The sequence below is a fragment of the Lepus europaeus genome, chromosome 10, assembly GCF_033115175.1.
Source record: "Lepus europaeus isolate LE1 chromosome 10, mLepTim1.pri, whole genome shotgun sequence".
NCBI lineage: Eukaryota > Metazoa > Chordata > Mammalia > Lagomorpha > Leporidae > Lepus > Lepus europaeus.
The window spans coordinates 17222809-17241811 of NC_084836.1; the positions used below are offsets into that span (position 1 = coordinate 17222809).

The following is a 19003-nucleotide window of genomic DNA, read 5'->3' on the forward strand; positions in this document are numbered from 1 at the left end:
CTCTGGCTCCAGAGACCTCACAGCTCCTCCACCTCCCCAGACAGCAAGGGTCTGTAAGACTCCTGTGCTTGGGAGCATGTGACTGATGGCCTAACACGGCGTCCTCTCTGTGGCACCTGCCTCTCAGAACCTCAGGCAAAGCAAAACCTGTGGGCTCCTGGGTATCTGGAAGGGGAGTATTCTGGGGAGAAATTCCAGGAGCTTCTGAGATCACGTGGTGTTTGTTTCTTCTCCCTTCCCTAGGCAAGCCCCTCTCCCAGCACCTTTTCTCTCCTAGCCCCGGATTTCACCTTAAGAATGGCCTCTTTTTTTTTAAATTAATTTATTTGAAAGTGTTGCAGAGAGAGGGAAAGAGAGAGGTCTTTTCATCCGCTGGTTTGCTCCCCAGATGACTGTAAGGCCCAATGCTAGGCCAGGCTGAAGCCAGGAGCTACTTCTTCCAGCTCTCCCACATGTATGAAAGGGACCAGCATTGTAGTGTAGCAGGGTAAGCCGCCGCCTGCAGTGCCAGCATCCCATATGGGCACCAGTTCAAGTCCCAGATGCCCCACTTCCAATCCAGCTCTCTGCTAGTGCATCTGGGAAAGCAGTAGAGGATGACCCAAGTGCTTGGGCCCCTGCACCCATGTGGGGAATCCAGAAGCTCCTGGAGCCTGGTTTTGGTCTGGCCCAGGCCTGACCATTGTGGCCATTTAGGGAGTGAACCAGACCACTCTGTCTCTTCCTCACTCTGCCTTTCAAATAAATAATTTTCTTTCTTTCTTTCTTTTTTTTTTTTTTTTTAAGAAAAGCAGTGACCTCTTGTTCTCGCTCATGTGCCCTGCAGTGTCTATGTGTGGCCACAGCTCCTCAGAGCTCCATTATCAGCCTCTCCCCACGGGCCTGTGTCCACACCCAGCCCTTAGCGTGTCTAAGAGCCACCGCTCACCTGGTTGGGTCCCGTCTGTGTGCATTCTGCGTTCCTGTCACAGCCACCATGGTTCTCCAAGCACGGGTTGATTTCTTTAAAAACAAACAGCAGGTAGCTAGCGTGAGAACCAAGCCTTGTCTGCCAGCAGCAGCGTCAGCGTCCCGGGAGACTGGCGAGCAGGGCCAGCTGACCCAGGGGAGCAGGGTTCACAACCCAGCCGCAGACGGAGCCCAGCAGCCGAGGCCTCAGATGCGAGTTCTCAACATCGGCATGTGGGGGATGGGCTAATTTCCGCAGAGGCACAGTCTTGGGCTTGAAGCTGACTCTCTGTGGGGTGCACAGGGGTGTGCACAGCCAAGGACAGGGGATCATAGAATCTTGCCGTCCCGTCCCACAGTGCTATGGACAAGGAGATGCAGGAATGAAGAAGTCACCGCCCGCAATCACCACAGCACCGGAGGGGCTCAGAGAAGTCACAGCAGATGCCAAAGCTAGGGGGCGCTTGCAGGAGGACAAGCTATTGCAGGGTCTCCCTGATCCTTGCTCATGAGCAGCCCAGCAGAAAAAAAGCAAGGACACAGGCGCCTTGACTGAGAGGTCACAATTTACACCCAAAATGGGGGTGAGGGAACAGAAATCCAGGCCTCGGTGCGACATCCCGAGAAGGATGTGACATCACTCGTGTGACTCTCAGGCTAGGAGTGCACAGCTGAAACTTCTCATGAAAAAAACGCCAGACAACCCCCCAGGAACGGACAAGACACTGGAGGAAAAAACAGGGGGTGTGGGGGCAGGCTTTGAGGTGTAACTGGTAAAGCCACCACCGGTGATACTGGCATCTCACAAGGGCGCCAGTTCTATTCCTGGCTGCTCTACTTCCTATCCAGCTCCCTGCTGATGTGCCTGGGAAAGCAGCGGAAGATGGCCCAAGTCCCTGGGGCCCCGTACCCATGTGGGAGACCCGAATGAAGCTCCTGGCTTCAACCTGGTCCAGCCCTGGCCATTGCAGCCATTTTGGGGAGTGAACCAGCAGATAGAAAATCTCTCTAACTCTGCCTTTCAAATAAATAAATCATTTAAAAAAAAGAAAAAGTTGGACCAGTGGGCTATATTCTTTCCTAAACATCATTGTCAAAGGGACAGAGCCAGCCTGAAAACTGGCCCGGATGAAAGGGAACAAGAGACACGGAAACGGATTGCAATATTCAACCGCAATTCGCCTTCCAAAGTGAGTTTTGCATACCACGTGCCTTCACAGATGACAGGTCGTCTGAATATTCATGGAAAACCCACGCTATGCAGGGATTCCGATTTTTTTTTTTTTAAACACCTTTAATTTCATCTTTCCCCCATGAGCTGTCTGAAGGCCCGGCCTACCCTTGGGGCACCTTTCCAAAGCCTCCTTTTGTGCCTGGGAACGCTGCATCATGACCCCAGCAGTCAGATTCCAGCGACAGGAGCCCGCACAGCAGTGGCATCTCACAGGCTCTGACCTTGACACCATTTCCACAGGGCGGAGAGGGCACAGCCACCTACCGAGGCACACGATGCCGTCGCCCGTGTAGCCTGCCTTGCACACGCACACCCGGCTTCCTGGGGTGGTCCTTTTACAGTAGGCCTTGGCAGAGCAGCCCCCATTGCTGATCTCACAGGCGTCAATGGCTGTAGAAGGGAGAGACGACACGGAGCAGGGGATGGGGTGGGGGAGAGTTGCAGTGATGTCGTTGTGTGTGGACCACTGAGATGTGAAGAGACTGCAGAGGACTCTGGCAGGTGCTGGGTTAAACAGTCACAGCTAACTCCCAAGCACAGAGGGCAGGACGAGCCTTGTGGTGGTCTGCCCTTTGTGGGTGTTACACTCCTTGACACTGGACACACTCTACTGCAGGGACCATCTGGGCATTGGGGTTAGGGCACCGGGCATCCCGGGAGGATCCCTGGAGTCTGGAGAGCACACTGGTGTGAAGCCTGCCAGGACCCAGGGCTCGAGAGAAACACGATGCTGGGAATTTCCAGATGTGGGTTAGCTGCTGTGAGAACATTTGCTCACACGTATTGAGTACTGTGTGCCAGGGCTGTTCTAAGCCCTCATGAGGGGTCTTCAAAAAGTTCATGGAAAGGGCCGGCGGTGTGGCTCACTTGGTTAATCCTCCACCTGCGGCACCACATCCCATATGGATGCCGGGTTCTAGTCCCGGTTGCTCCTCTTCCAGTCCAGCCCTCTGCTCTGGCCCAGGAGTGCAGTGGAGGATGGACCAAGTGCTTTGGCCCTGCACCCGCATGGGAGGCCAGGAAGAAGGACCTGGCTCCTGGCTTTGGATTGGCACAGCGCCAGCTGTAGCAGCCATTTGGGGGGTGAACCAACAGAAGGAAGACCTTTCTCTCTGTCTATAACTCTACCTGTCAAATAAAAAAAGAGTTCATGGAAAAGGGACAGTATTTCAAAACTCTCCTGCATCTAAATAAGCATGTGTTTGACTTGCACTTTCCATGAACTTGGTGAAGTGCCCTTATGTGAATCCCAGTTATCCAATAATTCAAGGAGAGAGATTCTCTCATTACCCCTAACTTGTAGATTAAAAAAAACAAAATGCAGCATCAGTACATGGGCCCAGGGGTTAAGACGCTGGTTGAGAAGCCCAGGTCCCTCATCAGAATGCCTGGATCCAATTCCTGGCTCCAGAGCCAGATTCCAGCATTCCAGATAACTGTGGGAGGCGGCTGGTGACAGCTGGAGCTGTAGGGTTTTCTGTCACCCAAGCGGGAGATCTAGACTGTGTCCCTGACCGCCAGCTTCAGCCCCAGCCATTGTGGGCATTCGGGGATTGAACCCCTAGATGACTTCTCCCTGTGTCTCTGCAGACCCTCTCTGCTTCTCAAATAAACAGAAAACTCAATAACATTTTAGAAAATCACACAAAGAGCAGTCAAGCCAAATTCTCAAGGTAATGCAAATGATGATAACTTTCATTCCAGAGGGAGGAGTCTCACGGTAAGGCTGTGTGAAATAGCTGCATTACTGTGCCATTATGCCTGGAGAGCTCATTTTTAAGGTCACTATAGATGAGCTAATGGGTCTCACCACAGTTAAAAGACTCATCCAGGACCAAGGTGGGTAGCAGAGGATGCACAAGGGCAGGCTCAAGCTCTCTTTGTGCTACCCCAGAGCCCTGATGTGTCAGCCAGGCCCTAAGCTAAGCAAGTCAGCGGCTTTTAGAGCTGCCCAGGTGATCCCCACTGTGGTCAAGGCCATGAGCCTGCTCAGAGTGCAGTGTAAGTGTACCTTGACAACAGCTGCAATTATTTGTCCAGCCCATTCCAAAACCGACAGGTCCCACCCGTGAGCAGGCAGTTTCCTGGCCCCAGGTACAACCAGCTGGCCCAGTACATGGTAATTCACCATCAACGCTGGTACCAGCTGCTCCGGCCCTTTTGATAGGAGGGGCACAGGCCCCTCCACAGCCTAGGAGAGCCTTGTGGGCCCCCAGCCAATCCCTCACCCACTTGCCTGTACAAACTGTCCCATTCCCTTGGAATCCTGCCGCACATTTACACGAGGTGGTGCCATCTGGGTTGAGAAGGCAGCTGCAAGGAGGAAGGGCAAACGGTGTTGGCAGACAAACATTCAGTCCCCCTTTGTCCCCGACATCTCAGACCCTTGCTCCCACCGGGGGCCCGGGGGTCCTGCCTTAGCTTGGGAGCAGAGTCCACTCCTGTCCCGACCCCACGACAGACGACTAAGCCTGCAGGTGTCACTACAAGGCGTACGACCGGAGCATCAGCTCAGGAACCAGGAGGGGAGCTGCCGATCTCTCCAGAGCTGCCAGTGTGCTGGAACCTGCAGCACGACTTCCTGCCATTAGCACACTGCTAAGCAGCCTGAGCAAGTCGGTCATAGTATTATCCCCATGTACAGATGGTGAAACTGAGGCTTAGCAGGATTTTTTTCTACATTTTAAAAAAATTAAATTCCATATAGTTCATAGAAATTATTATAGTTCCTAGAAACTATTCTAAGGATGATATTCGCATCCTCACTTCTTCCCTCTCCCTTTCTTTCTTCAATTGACTCAAGGCCACGCATCAGTGAAAGTGACAGAAGCTGACTTTGAAGCAGGTCTAACCTCAGCTACTGGGCTCATCATTAATGCATTAAGCAACTCTGGAAATTGGGAGTATGAAGCCACGTAAGGCTTGGAGATGGTCGAGAGCACATCTTAGTGAGCTGAGACCCCTGGGATGCCTTGGCCTCTGTGAAAAAGTCTCAGTGGCTTGGATTGAGGATAACAACCGGCATTTTTGTCAATGTGCCAGCTGAGGCAGGAGGCAGCTTGTTGACAAGGCTGGATCTTTCGAGTTGATGGAGGCCTCTTCAGAGGTATTTTTAGTTGCATACTTAACTTTATCGCAAAGCCTCAGAAATACTGTCAGGCAACTACTCCCTTAAGAATAGGGCCTGGAAGGGAAATGATTGGGAAAGGACCCCCTTAGCACTCCCCCTAGAGAAGGCCCAGAGGTACCTACTTGGCGCTGGTGTGGCACATCCCGTTGCAGCTGTCTTTTGTGATGGCTGAAAAAGAGAACCAGTTGTCACATCAGTCTCTCCTACTACGCCTCACTCAGGAGCTTCCTTTTAGTGCTTGTGCTAGGGACCGATTTACTTCCTTGGAAGCAGCTGGTATGCATCATGTGGACTACGTTAAACTATATGATCATGTGTATCCTTTTTAACTTGGTTGCTAGGAAGCTCAAGCTGAACTTGAAGGTTAAATATGGGGCTGGTGTTGATGGGATAATGGGTTAAGCTGCTGACTGCAATGACAGCATCCTATATGGACACTGGTTCAAGTCCTGGCTGCTCCTCTTCCTATCCAGCTCCCTGTTAATGCACCTGGGAAGACAGCAGAGGATGGCCCAAGCTCTTGGGCCCCTGTACCCATGTGGGAAACCCAGAGAAAGCTCCTGGCTTTGGCCTGGCCCAGTCCCAGTTGTTGTGGCCAATTGGGGAATGAACCAGTGGATGGAAGATCTGTCTCTCCCTGTCTCTCAAATAAAAAATAAATTAAAAAAAAAGGTCAGATACCCTGATGGAGGCACCCTCCTTTGAATGTGACTGTGGGCCCTTATGATTTGGTGTTTGTGTGTGCCTTCCCTGGGTTTTGAGTCTTTACTTTTATTTACTTTTTTTCTTTTCTTTTTGACAGGCAGAGTTAGACAGTGTGAGAGAGACACTTTTACTTACAAATCCAATGTTATTCTTTCCAGTTTTTCATTTTTATAATGGAGCGATATAAACAGGCATACACACAATTATAACATTTAAAATGTTTTTTGTTGTTGAGAAATGGCTCGGGGTCGGAAACAATTTTTTTGAACAAATTTCTAATTTTCCTGTAGCACCAGGCTCTTGATATTAGATGTCCAGCTAACAGGTATTTCCCGACAGGGCGAGATCCAGAAAGAAAGAGTTGTGGGGTGGGGTTCATCTTCGAGGAGGATGCAGGAAGAGAAACCCTACTATCCCTGGCCAAGGCACACAGAAAGTTCAAACACAAGGACCTGCAGCAAAAGTGACGTAGTGTGTCTGTGGGAACTCTTACAGGCTCAAACGGACTGGGTGGGTACAATGGAATTTTGTGCATTGTGCTGGTTTTTGAGCCTGGAAATTCTTTTCTCTCTACTCTCTCCCTGTTGAAAGCCCAATAATCCATTAGGTCCTCTTCTCTGAAACTGCCTTACATTTTTGAGTCAATTTCAATTTACGGGTAATGACTGTGGAGGGAGGGAGTGCAATGATTGATTAGTGATGTCTGCCATGGGCTTGGAAGTGGGGAGTTGGCATGAAGATAAAGGAAGGAGTGGTCCTCCTTACTGAAGTCTAGAGGTCCTGTGCTTTGTACTCCTGTGTCACTATTTTTTTCTGTCTATACTGAACATTTATTTCCCTTATGAGACTGGAAGCTCTTTGTGCAGAATATGTACTGGACACCGGGGCTGAAGATGAGGTCGGAAAACTGGGTGAATGGCCCCTGAACCGCACCCTGTTCTGCAGATTAAATTTCTCCTGTAGGCAGAGAAGAACCATGGCAAGCTGTCATATCCTGGGGAAGGGGTGGGAAACAGGATCTGATCTATACTTTGGGAAGTTCTCTACTGCAGCAAGGGGTCGGGTATGAATAGAGGGAGGCAGGACTGGAGGCAAAGAGGTAGAGCTGAAGGGGAAGGGATGGATTTGAGAGTCGTGGAGATGTAGAATGATTTAGGTGTGTTAGTGAGGGAGGAAGAGGCATGGAGACAGAGTAGGCGGCTCCTAGATTGGGTGACCAAGTGCAGGTGTGGAGGGTCTTTCTTTACAGCAGGAAAGCAGGAAGAGGAGTGGGTCTGGTGGTTTGTCCTTGGCCCTTTTATTCCTCCTTCAGGGTGTGAGGCTTGCACACTTCTGTCTGTTCACCTATTTTGTGTCTCCTGTTCTTGTGTCTCCTTCTTGACCTCACTGCTGAGATTCAACAGTATATTCTACAGCAGCAATCTGGGGCCTGCCAACACCTGTCCTGGACTGAAACTGCTGAGAGCAGGGACCATACTGTACTCGTCAGCGCTCCATATCACAAGGCACATGACATGAGTCAGGCAAGCTTCCGATGAATGAATGAATGAGCTGAGGCCTCCTGGGCCTCTCTACCCAGATGTTCACTGGCACCTCACACCCAGCCTCCCCCCAGCTGCCCTCTTCTGGGATTGGCCCACCAATCAGGCAGTTGCCTGAGTCATAATCTAAGGATCAGCCTTGGGCCCTCCCTCTTTTTTCTTCTGCATCCTATTAGTCACCACCCCATTTGACCATCAAATGTCTCTATTTTCTCTGCCACAGTCATGTTGCTCTGAGCTCAGACTTTATTTCCTGAAAACTTGCCACAGCTCCCAGTCTCTTCCCTTCCCTTTAAATGTGATTGGTCCCCTATAGACCATGGTCTTCTAAGCATATTATGTCAGCAAGGGGTAACCTATTGCACTGTTCTAGGGATTCACTCAGGATGTCTTCCTGTCTCTGTGCCCCTGTTGCTCTCTGCTGTCCTCTCCCAGGAGCTCTGGACCCATATACTCTGGAGTGCCCCTAGGATGAGAACATTCAGATGTCTGGCTTTAGCTTTTCAGCCAAGTGTTAACTCTTTAGTCCTTGATCTTTGCATTACCTGGACCGTTGGGCAAAGACCACCCCTCTGACAGCCCCACATCCCAGGAGCCCTCCCTGGGCTGGTGGGCAGCTGTGATCTCCCCTCCAGCCCCTGCCCCTGTAGAGGAGTCTGAGACCTGATTCCAGGCGTACTCCCTCCAGTCGAGCGTCTGATTTCTTGTAAACAACGGGGGAGTACATCCTCTGCGTTCAGTGACTGTGGGAGCTCTGTGACTGCATGAGAGGCTCTGCGTGTAGCTGGGTCTCTGGGCAATCAGTGTGAATGGTCCCACAAGCTCAGAGATCCCTGATTCCTGGGGATGGCTCATTACAATGGGATCCACGCTCACTGTGGACTGCACAGATAGATGCTTTGGGCAGTGTGGCAGCACAGATGAGTATTGCACCCACTGTGGGCTAACACCTGGGCATTTATCACCTTGGAAGAGAAAAACCGAGGGTGTGATTACACCAACAGAGACCACACTCTCTTTTCTGCTAACAAGAGGAGATCCACCATGCCCAACTTGGGTGACACCTGGATACTCGCCCCACCTTGGAACACTGACCAGAGCTCCCTGGCCACATGCAGCATACACCTCTGGGTATTCACTGCAGATACCCCACTAAGCCACAGAGGCATAGTTTAAAGACAAAAGTCATCAGAAGAAAAAAAAAACACGTATTCTCACAAATATCTGAAAATAAAGAAATTCAAGGAACAAGAATAAGGAAGACAACATGACCCCTCCCCAAAAGGCACACAACAACCCTTCAATATTAGAATGTGAAGATGAAAAGATTGATAAAATGCCTGAAACAGAATTCAAAAGATTAATCTTAGGGTTACTCAGAAGCAATGAGGAACAAAATTAGAAATTATAGAAATCCATGGGGCCAGTGCTGTGGCGCAGTGGATTAAAGCCCCAGCTTGCAGTGCTGGCATCCATTATAGGTACCGGTTCAAGTCCTGGCTGCTCTACTTCTGAATCAGCTCTCTGCTATGGCCTGGGAAAGCAGTAGAAGAAGGCCTAAGTCTTTGGGCCCCTGCACCTTCATGGGAGACCCAAAAGAAGCTCCCGCCTCCTAGCTTTGGATCGGCTCAGCTCTGGCCATTTTGGTCATCTGGGGAGTGAACCAGTAGATGGAAGACCCCCCCCTCTCTCTGGCTCTACCTCTGCCTGTAACTCTTTCAAATAAATAAAATAAGTATTTTTTTTTTTTTGACAGGCAGAGTGGATAGTGAGAGAGAGAGAGACAGAGAGAAAGGTCTTCCTTGTTGCCGTTGGTTCATTCTCCAATGGCCGCTGCGGCCGGCGCATCTCGCTGATCCGAAGCCAGGAGCCAGGTGCTTCTCCTGGTCTCCCATGCAGGTGCAGGGCCCAAGGACTTGGGCCATCCTCCACTGCACTCCTGGGCCATAGCAGAGAGCTGGCCTGGAAGAGGGGCAACTGGGATAGAATCCGGCGCCCCAACTGGGATTAAAACTTGGTGTGCCGGTGCCGCAAGGCAGAGGATTAGCCTGTTAAGCCACGGTGCCAGCCAAAAATAAGTCTTTTTTAAAAAAGAAATCTATATATGACATGGATGAAAAATTCTCCCATGAAATTACGGTTTAAGAGAAATCAAAATAAAATATTGAAAACAAAGAATTCAATATGTCAAATAAAAAGTACGGTGGAAAGCCTGAACAACAGACTTGGTGAAGTCTGAATATGGTGAAGAAAGAATATCTGATCTAGATGATAAACCTTTGGAAATTATTCAATCTGACAAAAAAAAAAAAGAAATTAGAAAACTTAAAAACAGTGTTAGAGATTTATAGGAAACTATCAAATGACCCCACATGCAGGTCTTAGGAATTCCTGAAGATGCGAAAAGAGAGAATGGATTAGAAGAACTATTTAATGTAATAATTACAGAAAACTTCCCTAACTTGGAGAAAGAAAGGACCTCCCAGGGCACGGGCACATAGAACTCTTTATAGACATGACCAGCAAAGATCTTCAACAGGACATTTGTAGTCAAGCTTTCAACAGCAAAACAAAAAGAAACTATTCTAAAATGTGCAGGAGAGAAACTCCCGATTACTCTCAGAGGATCTCCAGTTAGACTCTCAGCTGATTTCTCATCTGTAGCCCTAGAGGATAGGAGAGAATAGAGAGACATAGTCCGATTTTCAAGAGGAAAAAAAAAAGTCAATCCAGAATACTGTATCCTGCAAAGCTCTCATTTATGAATAAAGGTGAAATAAAGACCTTTCATAACAACTATAAATTGAAATAATTTGTCACCACCCACCCAGCCTTACAAAAGATGCTTAAGTATATGCTACACACAGAAACATAGTCACCATTATGAAATAATGTGAAGACAGAAATGCCCCAGTGAAAGCACAGAAGAAATCCAAAGTGAATGATAGGAATATTTATGGAAAAATGGAAGGGCCAAGTTGTTACTTATCAATAGTAACCCTGAATGTAAATGGCCTCAAGTCTCTAGTTAAAACATACAGACTGACTGAATAGATTAAAAAACAAGACCCATCTGTTTGCTGTCTACAAGGAACACAGCTCACTAAGAAAGATACATTCAGACTGAAAGTGAAAGGATGGAACAAGATATTCCACACAAACAGAAACCAGAAAAGAGCTGGTGTAGCCATCCGAATATCAGACAAAATATACTTTAACACAAAAACTGTCAAAATAGACAAAGAAGGCACTATGTAAGGATTAAGGGATCAATTCAACAGGAAGATGTGACTATAATAAACGTATATGCACCTCATGCCAGGGTGCCTGGCTATTTAAAAAAAGGGAGACATAGACTCTAAAACAATAGTAATGGGGGATCTCACACCCCACTTTCAGCAGTGGGCAGATCAACTAGAAAAAAATCAACCAAGAAACAAAAATCTGATATCTACAGAACCTTTCATCCCACTGTTGCACAATACGCATTTTTTTTCATCAGTGCATGGAACTTTGTCTGGGATAGAGCATATGTTAGGCCATAAAACAAGTCACACCAATTTGAAATCTTACTATGTATCCTTTCTGACCACAATGGAATTAAGCTGAAATTAATAACTCAAGAATCTTGAGAACATATGCAAACACATGGTGACTGAACAACATGCTCCTGAATGAACAGAGAGTCACAGAAGAAATAAAAAAATCTCTGGAAATGAATGAAGATGACAATACAACATATCAGAACTTATGGGATACAGCAAAAGCAATGATAAAAGGAAAGTTTATAGCAATTAGTGCCTACATCAAAAAATTGGAAAGGCATCAAATAAATGAGCATTCAATGCATCTCAAAGACCTAGAAAAACAAGAACCAAGCTCAAAATTAGTAGGGGGAAATAAACAATTAAAATCGGAGGGTAAACAAAATTGAAACAGAAAAATACAAAAGATCAGTGAAATGAAGAGCTGTTTTTTCGAGAAAAAAAAAAAAGCAAAATTGACATATCATGGCCCAACTAAATAAAAAGAGAAGAAGACCCAAATCAACAGAACCAGAGATAAAAAGGGAAATGTAACAACAGATACCATAGAAATAAAAGGAATCATCAGGAATTACTATAAAGAGTTATATGCCAACAAATCAGAAAACATAGAAGGAATGGATAGATTCTTGAACACAAAACAACCTACCAAAATTGACCCATGAAGACACAGAAGGCCTAAACAGACCAATAACCAAGATGGAGAATGAATCAGTATAAAGACCCTCCCAACAAAGAAAAGCCCCAGTGGGGGGGGGGAGGGTCAGTGGTCTGGCACAGCGGTGCAGCAGGTTAAAGCCCCCACCTGCAGCACCAGCATCCCATATGGGTGATGGGTTGAGTCCCAGCTACTCCTCTTCCAATTCAGCTTTTTGCTATGGTCTGGGAAAGCAGTAGAAGATGGCCCAACTCCTTGGGCCTCTGCACCCAGGTGGGAGACCCGGAAGAAGCTCATGGTTCCTGGCTTTGGATCAGCTCAGCTCTGGCTGTTGCAGTAATTTTGGGAGTGAACCAGTGGAATGGAAGACCTCTCTCTCTCTGGCTTTACCACTCTCTGTAACTCTTTCAAATAAATAAAATAAATCTTTAAAAAAAATGACAACAACAAAAAGAAAAACCTAGAAAGCAATCCACTCATCTAAAACCATTTTATCTGTGACAAAGGAAATAAAATCAGTCCCTGGAGCAAGGACAGTTTCTTCAAAATGTTGCTGGGAAAACTGAATTTCCACGTACAAAAGTATGAAACAAGAGCCCTACCCTGCAATGCACTCAAAATGGATCAAAGACCTAAATCTACAACTTGATACCATCAAAGTACTAGATGACATTGGGAAACTCTGTAAGACATTGGCATAGGTAAAGACTTTTTGGAAAAGTCCCCAGAGGCATAGTAATCAAAGAAAATCTTTACAAATAGGATTACATCAAGCTGAGAGGCTTCTGTACTGCAAAAGAAACACTCAGGAAAGTGAAGAGGCAACTGATAGAATGGGAGACTATATTTGCAAACTGTGAAACTGATAAAAGATTAATACCCAGTCTATAAAGAGCTCAAGAAACTTAACAACCAAACAATCCAGTTAAGAAATTGTCAAAGGCAGGCATTTTTCAAGAGAGGAAATTCAAATGGCCAACAGACACATGAAAAAATGCTCAGGATCACTAGCCTTCAGGGTAATGCAAATCAAAACCACAATGAGGTTTCACCTCACCCCAGGTAGAATGGCTCTCATACAGAAATCAACAAACAATAAATTCTGTTGAGGATGTGGGGAAAAAGGTACCTTAATACATGGTTGGTGGGACTGTAAACTGGTGCAGCCATTGTGGAAGACACTATGGAGATACCTCAGAAGTCTAAAAATAGATCTACCATATGACCCAGCCATCTCACTGCTAGGAATTTACTCAAACAAAATGAAATCAGCATATGAAAAAGTTATCTGTACCCCCATGTTCATTGCAGCTCAATTCCCAATGGCTAAGATATGGAATCAACCCAGATGTCCATCAACTGATGCCTGTATAAAGAAATTATGATATATGTACACTATGGAATACCTCTCAGCAGTAAAAAGAATGAAATCCTGTCTTTCACAACAAAATGGATGCAACTGGAAACCATATACTTAATGAAATAAGCCAGTCCCAAAAAGATATCATATGTTTTCCTCGATCTGTGGTAACTACTAGAGTACCTAAAATATAATGTATTGGAGTGGAATGAATATTTTGAGATTCAATGACCACTTACAGTCCTTATCTGTACTGTTGAGGAACAGTGTTTTTTTTTCCCTTTCATACTATTTTGTTGAACTTTTCCTTAGTGTAGGGTTAATCTTGTAAGTATAAAGTAAACTTAAAATAGATCTTTGTAAAAATTCAGAGTGGGAATAGGAGAAGGAGGAGGAAGAGATGTTAGAGCATGGGTGGGAGGCAGGGTAGGATGGGAAGTATCACTGTGTTCCTAAATTTGCATATATGAAATACATGAAATTTGTATGCCATAAACAAAATTTTAAAAAAAGGAAGGAAGGAGGAGAGAGGGTGCGAGTGGGGGAGGGAAAGAAGGTAGGGTAGAAAGTATAAGTATGGTCTCTTTTAAATTAAATTATGCTCTTAAAATTGTATATGTTAAACACATGAAATGTGTTCCCTTTATTGTATATTTAAAAATAACATAAAGTTTAAAATATATTTATCTTTTCGTCCACAAAGGAAGCTATACACTATATATTGTGAAGTGAGTACAAAATACTAGAGTCTACAATGATCAACCTACATGTGTGCATTCTTAGAAAAGGGCTGGAAGGCTAACAGAATACATCAGTAATAGTTTTTTCCTGCCTTGGGAGCATGAAAATTTTTATTTCCTCTTTTCTGATTTTCTTTATTCTACAGACTTCTTGCGGCAAGAAGGGCTTTCATTTATTGCTTGGTAAAGTAATAAAGGTGTTATTTCTATTTTAGAAATAATAGGTAGCTGCTGAGAAGCGAGGCTAAGAACAGATCATAAATGTGAAAGGTTGACTCTTACCACTGTCACATTTCACTCCTCGCCAGCCAACATCACATTCACAGGAGCCATCACCCGAGAGTCCTTGGTTGCATCTTCCGTGGACACAAGAACATGCTGAGTGGAAAGATCCCCACAAGTCATCAGACTTTGACCTGTGTCAACATCTCATCTATCATTTCTGGGGTTTGCTTGATTACGTCTCATTCTTTCAGGGAGGGTAGGGGTGCAGAAGGCAGAGTCTAGCAGGTTGGCAGGGTAAGCGAGATCATGCCTCAACAACAGGATTCAGACCACAGCTTTGGGTCTGTGTAGCACTGAGGGTGTGATCCAAGCAGCTGCAGGGTGTCCTAAGCCAAGGTTCTGTGAGAGTTATGTGGGCTTCTTGGGATAAACCCATGTTTGCTGTTTAAGAGTGGGTTTCAAGGGAAGCCCATATGAGACTGGGTTTCTACAAGCCTGGTGTGGCACTGACATCTTCAGTTACATGGAAATGCTGATTCTTTTGTTTTGTAGGATGGCCCTGAGTTGCGCTAACAACAGGATGAAAGCAATGGATGACTCCAGCTTTCCTCCAAAGCATTCATTTTTGGAAATTTTCTGCATCCTATGGGGATCCTCTATGGATCTCGGGTTAAGAAACTCCTGCACTATTGTAAGCACACAATTCTTCCAAACACACAGGAAAAAGGACCTTGTGATTCCAACAACATATGGCCCAACTGCAGGGATTCAATAGCATATTAAATTTGTCTGGCTTCGAGCAGCCAATGAGAAAAGGGTGCTAGCCTGGTCAAGCTTTTGGTTTTAGTACCAGGTAGAACAAAGCTTTGTTTTCTCATCATGGGTTAGGAAATTCCTCCTTCCAGGTGTCGCTGCACATGAGGAGGTCATGCAAGGGTGTTAGTTGCTGATGATGTGGCTTATACAGATCACTGTCTCTGCAGAAGTGAAAGTATGCGGCTTGCTGATGACAAATCAATAGGGTGCTCTTAAATTTGCCATGAATTAAGAGCAAGGCATTGAGGTCCAGCAAGATGCTCATTCAAGTCGCAGTTCTACTTGTCACCAGCTGTGCCCTTGGGGGAAGTCATTCAGCCTCTCTGCCTCAATGTCATCATCCATAGAATGAACATAGTGATACCCAAGTATTGAAGGTTCCTGTGTGGATTACAGGAGATCACACGGACAAATCTATTTTTCAAACTATTGAGTAACATCGGCAATGCAAAGTTTAACCATTATGATCAGCGCACAGTAATGTGAGTATGGAAACTTGGCTGGGTTGGGATGTCAGTGAACACATTGAGGGTGGGTTGGCAGGTACAGGTTAGTGACTGATAATGTTTGGGAACCCTGCCCTACGCAAATAACACAGACATCCTATAGTCCACAAGGACAGCAGCAGGCAGGATTGCCTTCTGCCTCGGCAGAGAGGCCAGATCACAGTGTCTCTGTGCATTCCTGCTCAGTTTTGGCAGCTGGGAGGCTGGTGGGGTGGGGCGGTGGCACGGTGCCTACCTTGATCACAGTGGATGCCATATTTGCCCTCGACGCAGCTCTCACAGGCCGTCCCACTGAAGCCCTCCCCGCACTCACAGGTGCCCGTGCCGTTCACGCCATCCAGGCAGATCCCGTTACCGAAACAGACATCCTGACCTTTCCCTGGGCAGGGCTGGCACTGGGGCCCAAAGAAGCCAGCGCAGCATGCCCTGGTCTGAAACAGAAGGTCAAGGTCATGTACTTCAGTTCCTGTTTTGTCCAGCCTCAGCATAGAAATCCTGCTGTGGCACTTGGTGCCTGCCTGTGCCTCTGGCCCCAGGGGTTGCCAGAGATGGGGGGCAGACAGCTCTGAGGACTCGGAAAGGCTAAGCAGTTTCCAGGGCTACTAGGAGCAGGACTGACATCTCCATCAAGGAGGCAGGGGGAGGAAAAAGACAAGTAAGGGAAGCAGTTGAAGAAAAATGAGACAGGCAGCGGGGTGTCCAGAGCAAACTACAGAGCAAAGCAAGCGACATTGAGCATGGGAGACGAGGCCCTTTCACACTGAAGCTTATTTCATCCACTGCTCTACAGTGGGGCCCGTGGCAGTTTATAAGCCAGTCCCTGGATGATGTCTGCTTGGTTTTTAGCCTGCCTTTGCTCTGGGATGCACGTAAGCACAAAACCTCCGGCTTCAGTGCCGCACCAGCCCACCTGTGCCAGACAGGCAGAAGTTCTATCGAGTCCTCTGGGAGGAAGCAGGCAGGCAGTTACAGCACTGTCCTAAAACCACCAGTGCCACGCCCAGAGCTTCTTAGCTCTGTGGTGCTTCTCCTAAGTGATGAGGTGCACCCTCCTTCCCTCAGGGTGCCCACTTCCTCTGTCCCTTGTGTTGATAAGCGGGGTCACAGAACTGTCTTGTCACAACAGGAGGTCAGTCCTCTTAGCCTCTCTGACTTCAATTTCTTAATGATTATACGGGGTGGGAGGGTGGGGAGAGAGAGAGAGAGAATGAATGAATGAGAGAATGAGAGAATATGAATGAATGAATATGAATGAATGTATCACCCATGAGCTGGTTCATTCCCCAAATGCCCGTGATGGCCAGGGATGGACCTGAAGCCAAGAGGAGAGAGCTCAATCCAATGGCAGGGATCCAACTATTTGGGCTGTCACCTGATGCTCCCTAGGGTCTGCATTAGCAGGAAGCTGGAATTAGGAGCTGGAGCCAGAAACGGAACCTAGGTACTCCAATATGAGTCGCTGGCATCTGAAGAGTTTAACACCCACCTCTCAGTTCCTCGATTTCTTCATCATGCAATTGAATGTTATAGCTCTTACCCACTTTCTGTCTCACAGGGCAGTGCTGAGTTGTATTGCTACCCCTGCTCCTTTGAATGACAACGAGGGGGAAGTCGAAGGGGTGGTGGGAAGGTTTCATGCAAAGGCATTTTGAAGAGTCTAACAACTGACTAACTTCCTCAGCATCGCTGAAGGAATCGGAAGAATGACTGAATCCCATACTCACAATGACAGTTTTCACACACTTTGGCTGGCATCCAATGAATGGGGAACGCTTTCCCATGAAATATATGGTGTAGATACATCTCCTCGTCTCGCCACCCTGTGACAGAGCAATGATTTTGTCAGCTTTGTAGGTAGGAAAAAAAGTTTCCGAATCTCTAAAAGTAAGTGGTTAGGTGATCCATTGCTATCTACCTAGATATCTTACTAGAACGTTCTGGAAAAGGAGTCTAGTGGCTTCTTCATGCTGCCTCACAAGAAAGCACAAAAGCACAATGTTGGCTGCCAGAATGCCAGGTGGCAAAATCCAAATAATTACACTTTACAGTAACATCCTGTAAAAATTTCTCTCTGGAAGGTAACTCAAATTCAGAAGAATCATAGACTAAAGCAGATAAAATTGCATCCTAGCCATGTACATGAGTTGACTATACCTTGATTACTATTTATTTCACTTATAGTCTTCCTTGGTCTGAGAAATAATTAAGGTTGTTTACAAAGACCCATAATATATAAAAGTGAAAGTAAAAATCAAGTGAGAGAATCAGCATTTGTTGTCATCATAAATTATCATCCTACTATGGAAGAGTATTTTTGTAATAGTTATTTAGAATAAATAACAAGAAATATGGATTTGAATTAATCCAAAGGTATGTCTACCTCCTGCATGTCTGCCACCTGTTTCCCTGGGGAAGATCGTTGTAACCTGAACTATGCAAGGAAATCAGGCAGGGCCAATACATCCAGGCTGGATTGGTTTTGGGTAGAGTCTGTGTTCTGTGATAAGATTTCTTGCTGCTGTTCTGAACGGGTAACTGGGATGTGGAAGACGTAAAAGTGAGAAGTTCTTTCCTGCATGCGTTCTCATTGACAAAAGTCTGTTTCTATTTACTGATCAAATTTTATCTTAGTACAAATGGATGTAAGACTTTACAAAGATGCATCCATGTCACAGGTAAAATGAAATGAAGTAATGAGTAACTTCACCCAGTGAAGTAACGAGGCAGTGAAAATGAGCTATGCTGGAGACGCTTATTTTTTTTAGTCTGGGCTCCCTCAGATTTGGAAACTCTTCTGTCAGAGTGGACAAAATACTTACCAGAGGTTTAGTCCCAAATGGGCAGATCGGCTGCTGCGGACACTTTCCACACTTGCCCTTGGTAAAATGCAGATGCAAAGAGAACATCTTAAGGTTACTAATATTAGTAAAGAATGCAAATATATTCTAGGGCAGGTGGTTTCAGAATGTGGAGCAGTCACCTGCTCAGCCTCTTAGGGCCATTGGAGATAAGGACCAACTCCTTCAGGCCATATGTGTTTGAGCTTTACTTTTCCCCACAGCACCCTTCTGCATCAAGTAACCCCTAATAGAGTGGAGGTCTTATTCATTTACATCCTAATTCCTTTATCAACAATCCTTACGTATTGGAAACTCGGTGTTTAGTGACTTGGAGCCAACTCAGAGATGAATGGTGGGCTACACACAGTGCCCAGCCTTGGGAGCACTTGGTCTGCCTGAAGGGTGCACAGAGATGCTCAGTGGAGATAACAAAACTGCTATAAAACAGCCAGCAAACACTAAGAATGACATAAACACCTAAGTGCAAACTGAACCTAAACTAGGAGGTGAGCAATGAGGCCATTCTTAACTTGGTGCCCACTGGACCGTGTAGTAGGCTGTTCAGGGTTCCATTTCTGGGGCCAGATTGCCTAGATTTGAACCTCTTCTCTGTCACTTGCTAATATGTATACCTATGTGCATTACTTAACATGTAACATGGGAATAGTAATGGGAGCTACTTTGTAGGGCGTAGTGAGGATTACCTGAGTTAGTACAAGTAAAATTTTTAGTGTGGCCCCTTGCATGTAGTGCCC

The 19003-nt window shown here is 46.3% G+C and overlaps 1 protein-coding gene across 1 annotated transcript in view; it reads right to left on the reverse strand.

Annotated features, from left to right (window-relative positions):
- The window catches only part of STAB2 (stabilin 2), a 206502-nt gene that overhangs the window by 56206 nt on the left and 131293 nt on the right, over positions 1-19003 (reverse strand). The window contains exons 36-43 of the mRNA XM_062203017.1: positions 18228-18284; positions 17133-17228; positions 15644-15839; positions 14144-14239; positions 5435-5480; positions 4419-4495; positions 2447-2572; positions 929-1002 (exon numbers count right to left, since the gene is read on the reverse strand). Coding sequence (XP_062059001.1) covers positions 929-1002; positions 2447-2572; positions 4419-4495; positions 5435-5480; positions 14144-14239; positions 15644-15839; positions 17133-17228; positions 18228-18284 — 768 coding nt within the window. The remainder of the gene's footprint in view (positions 1-928; positions 1003-2446; positions 2573-4418; positions 4496-5434; positions 5481-14143; positions 14240-15643; positions 15840-17132; positions 17229-18227; positions 18285-19003) is intronic.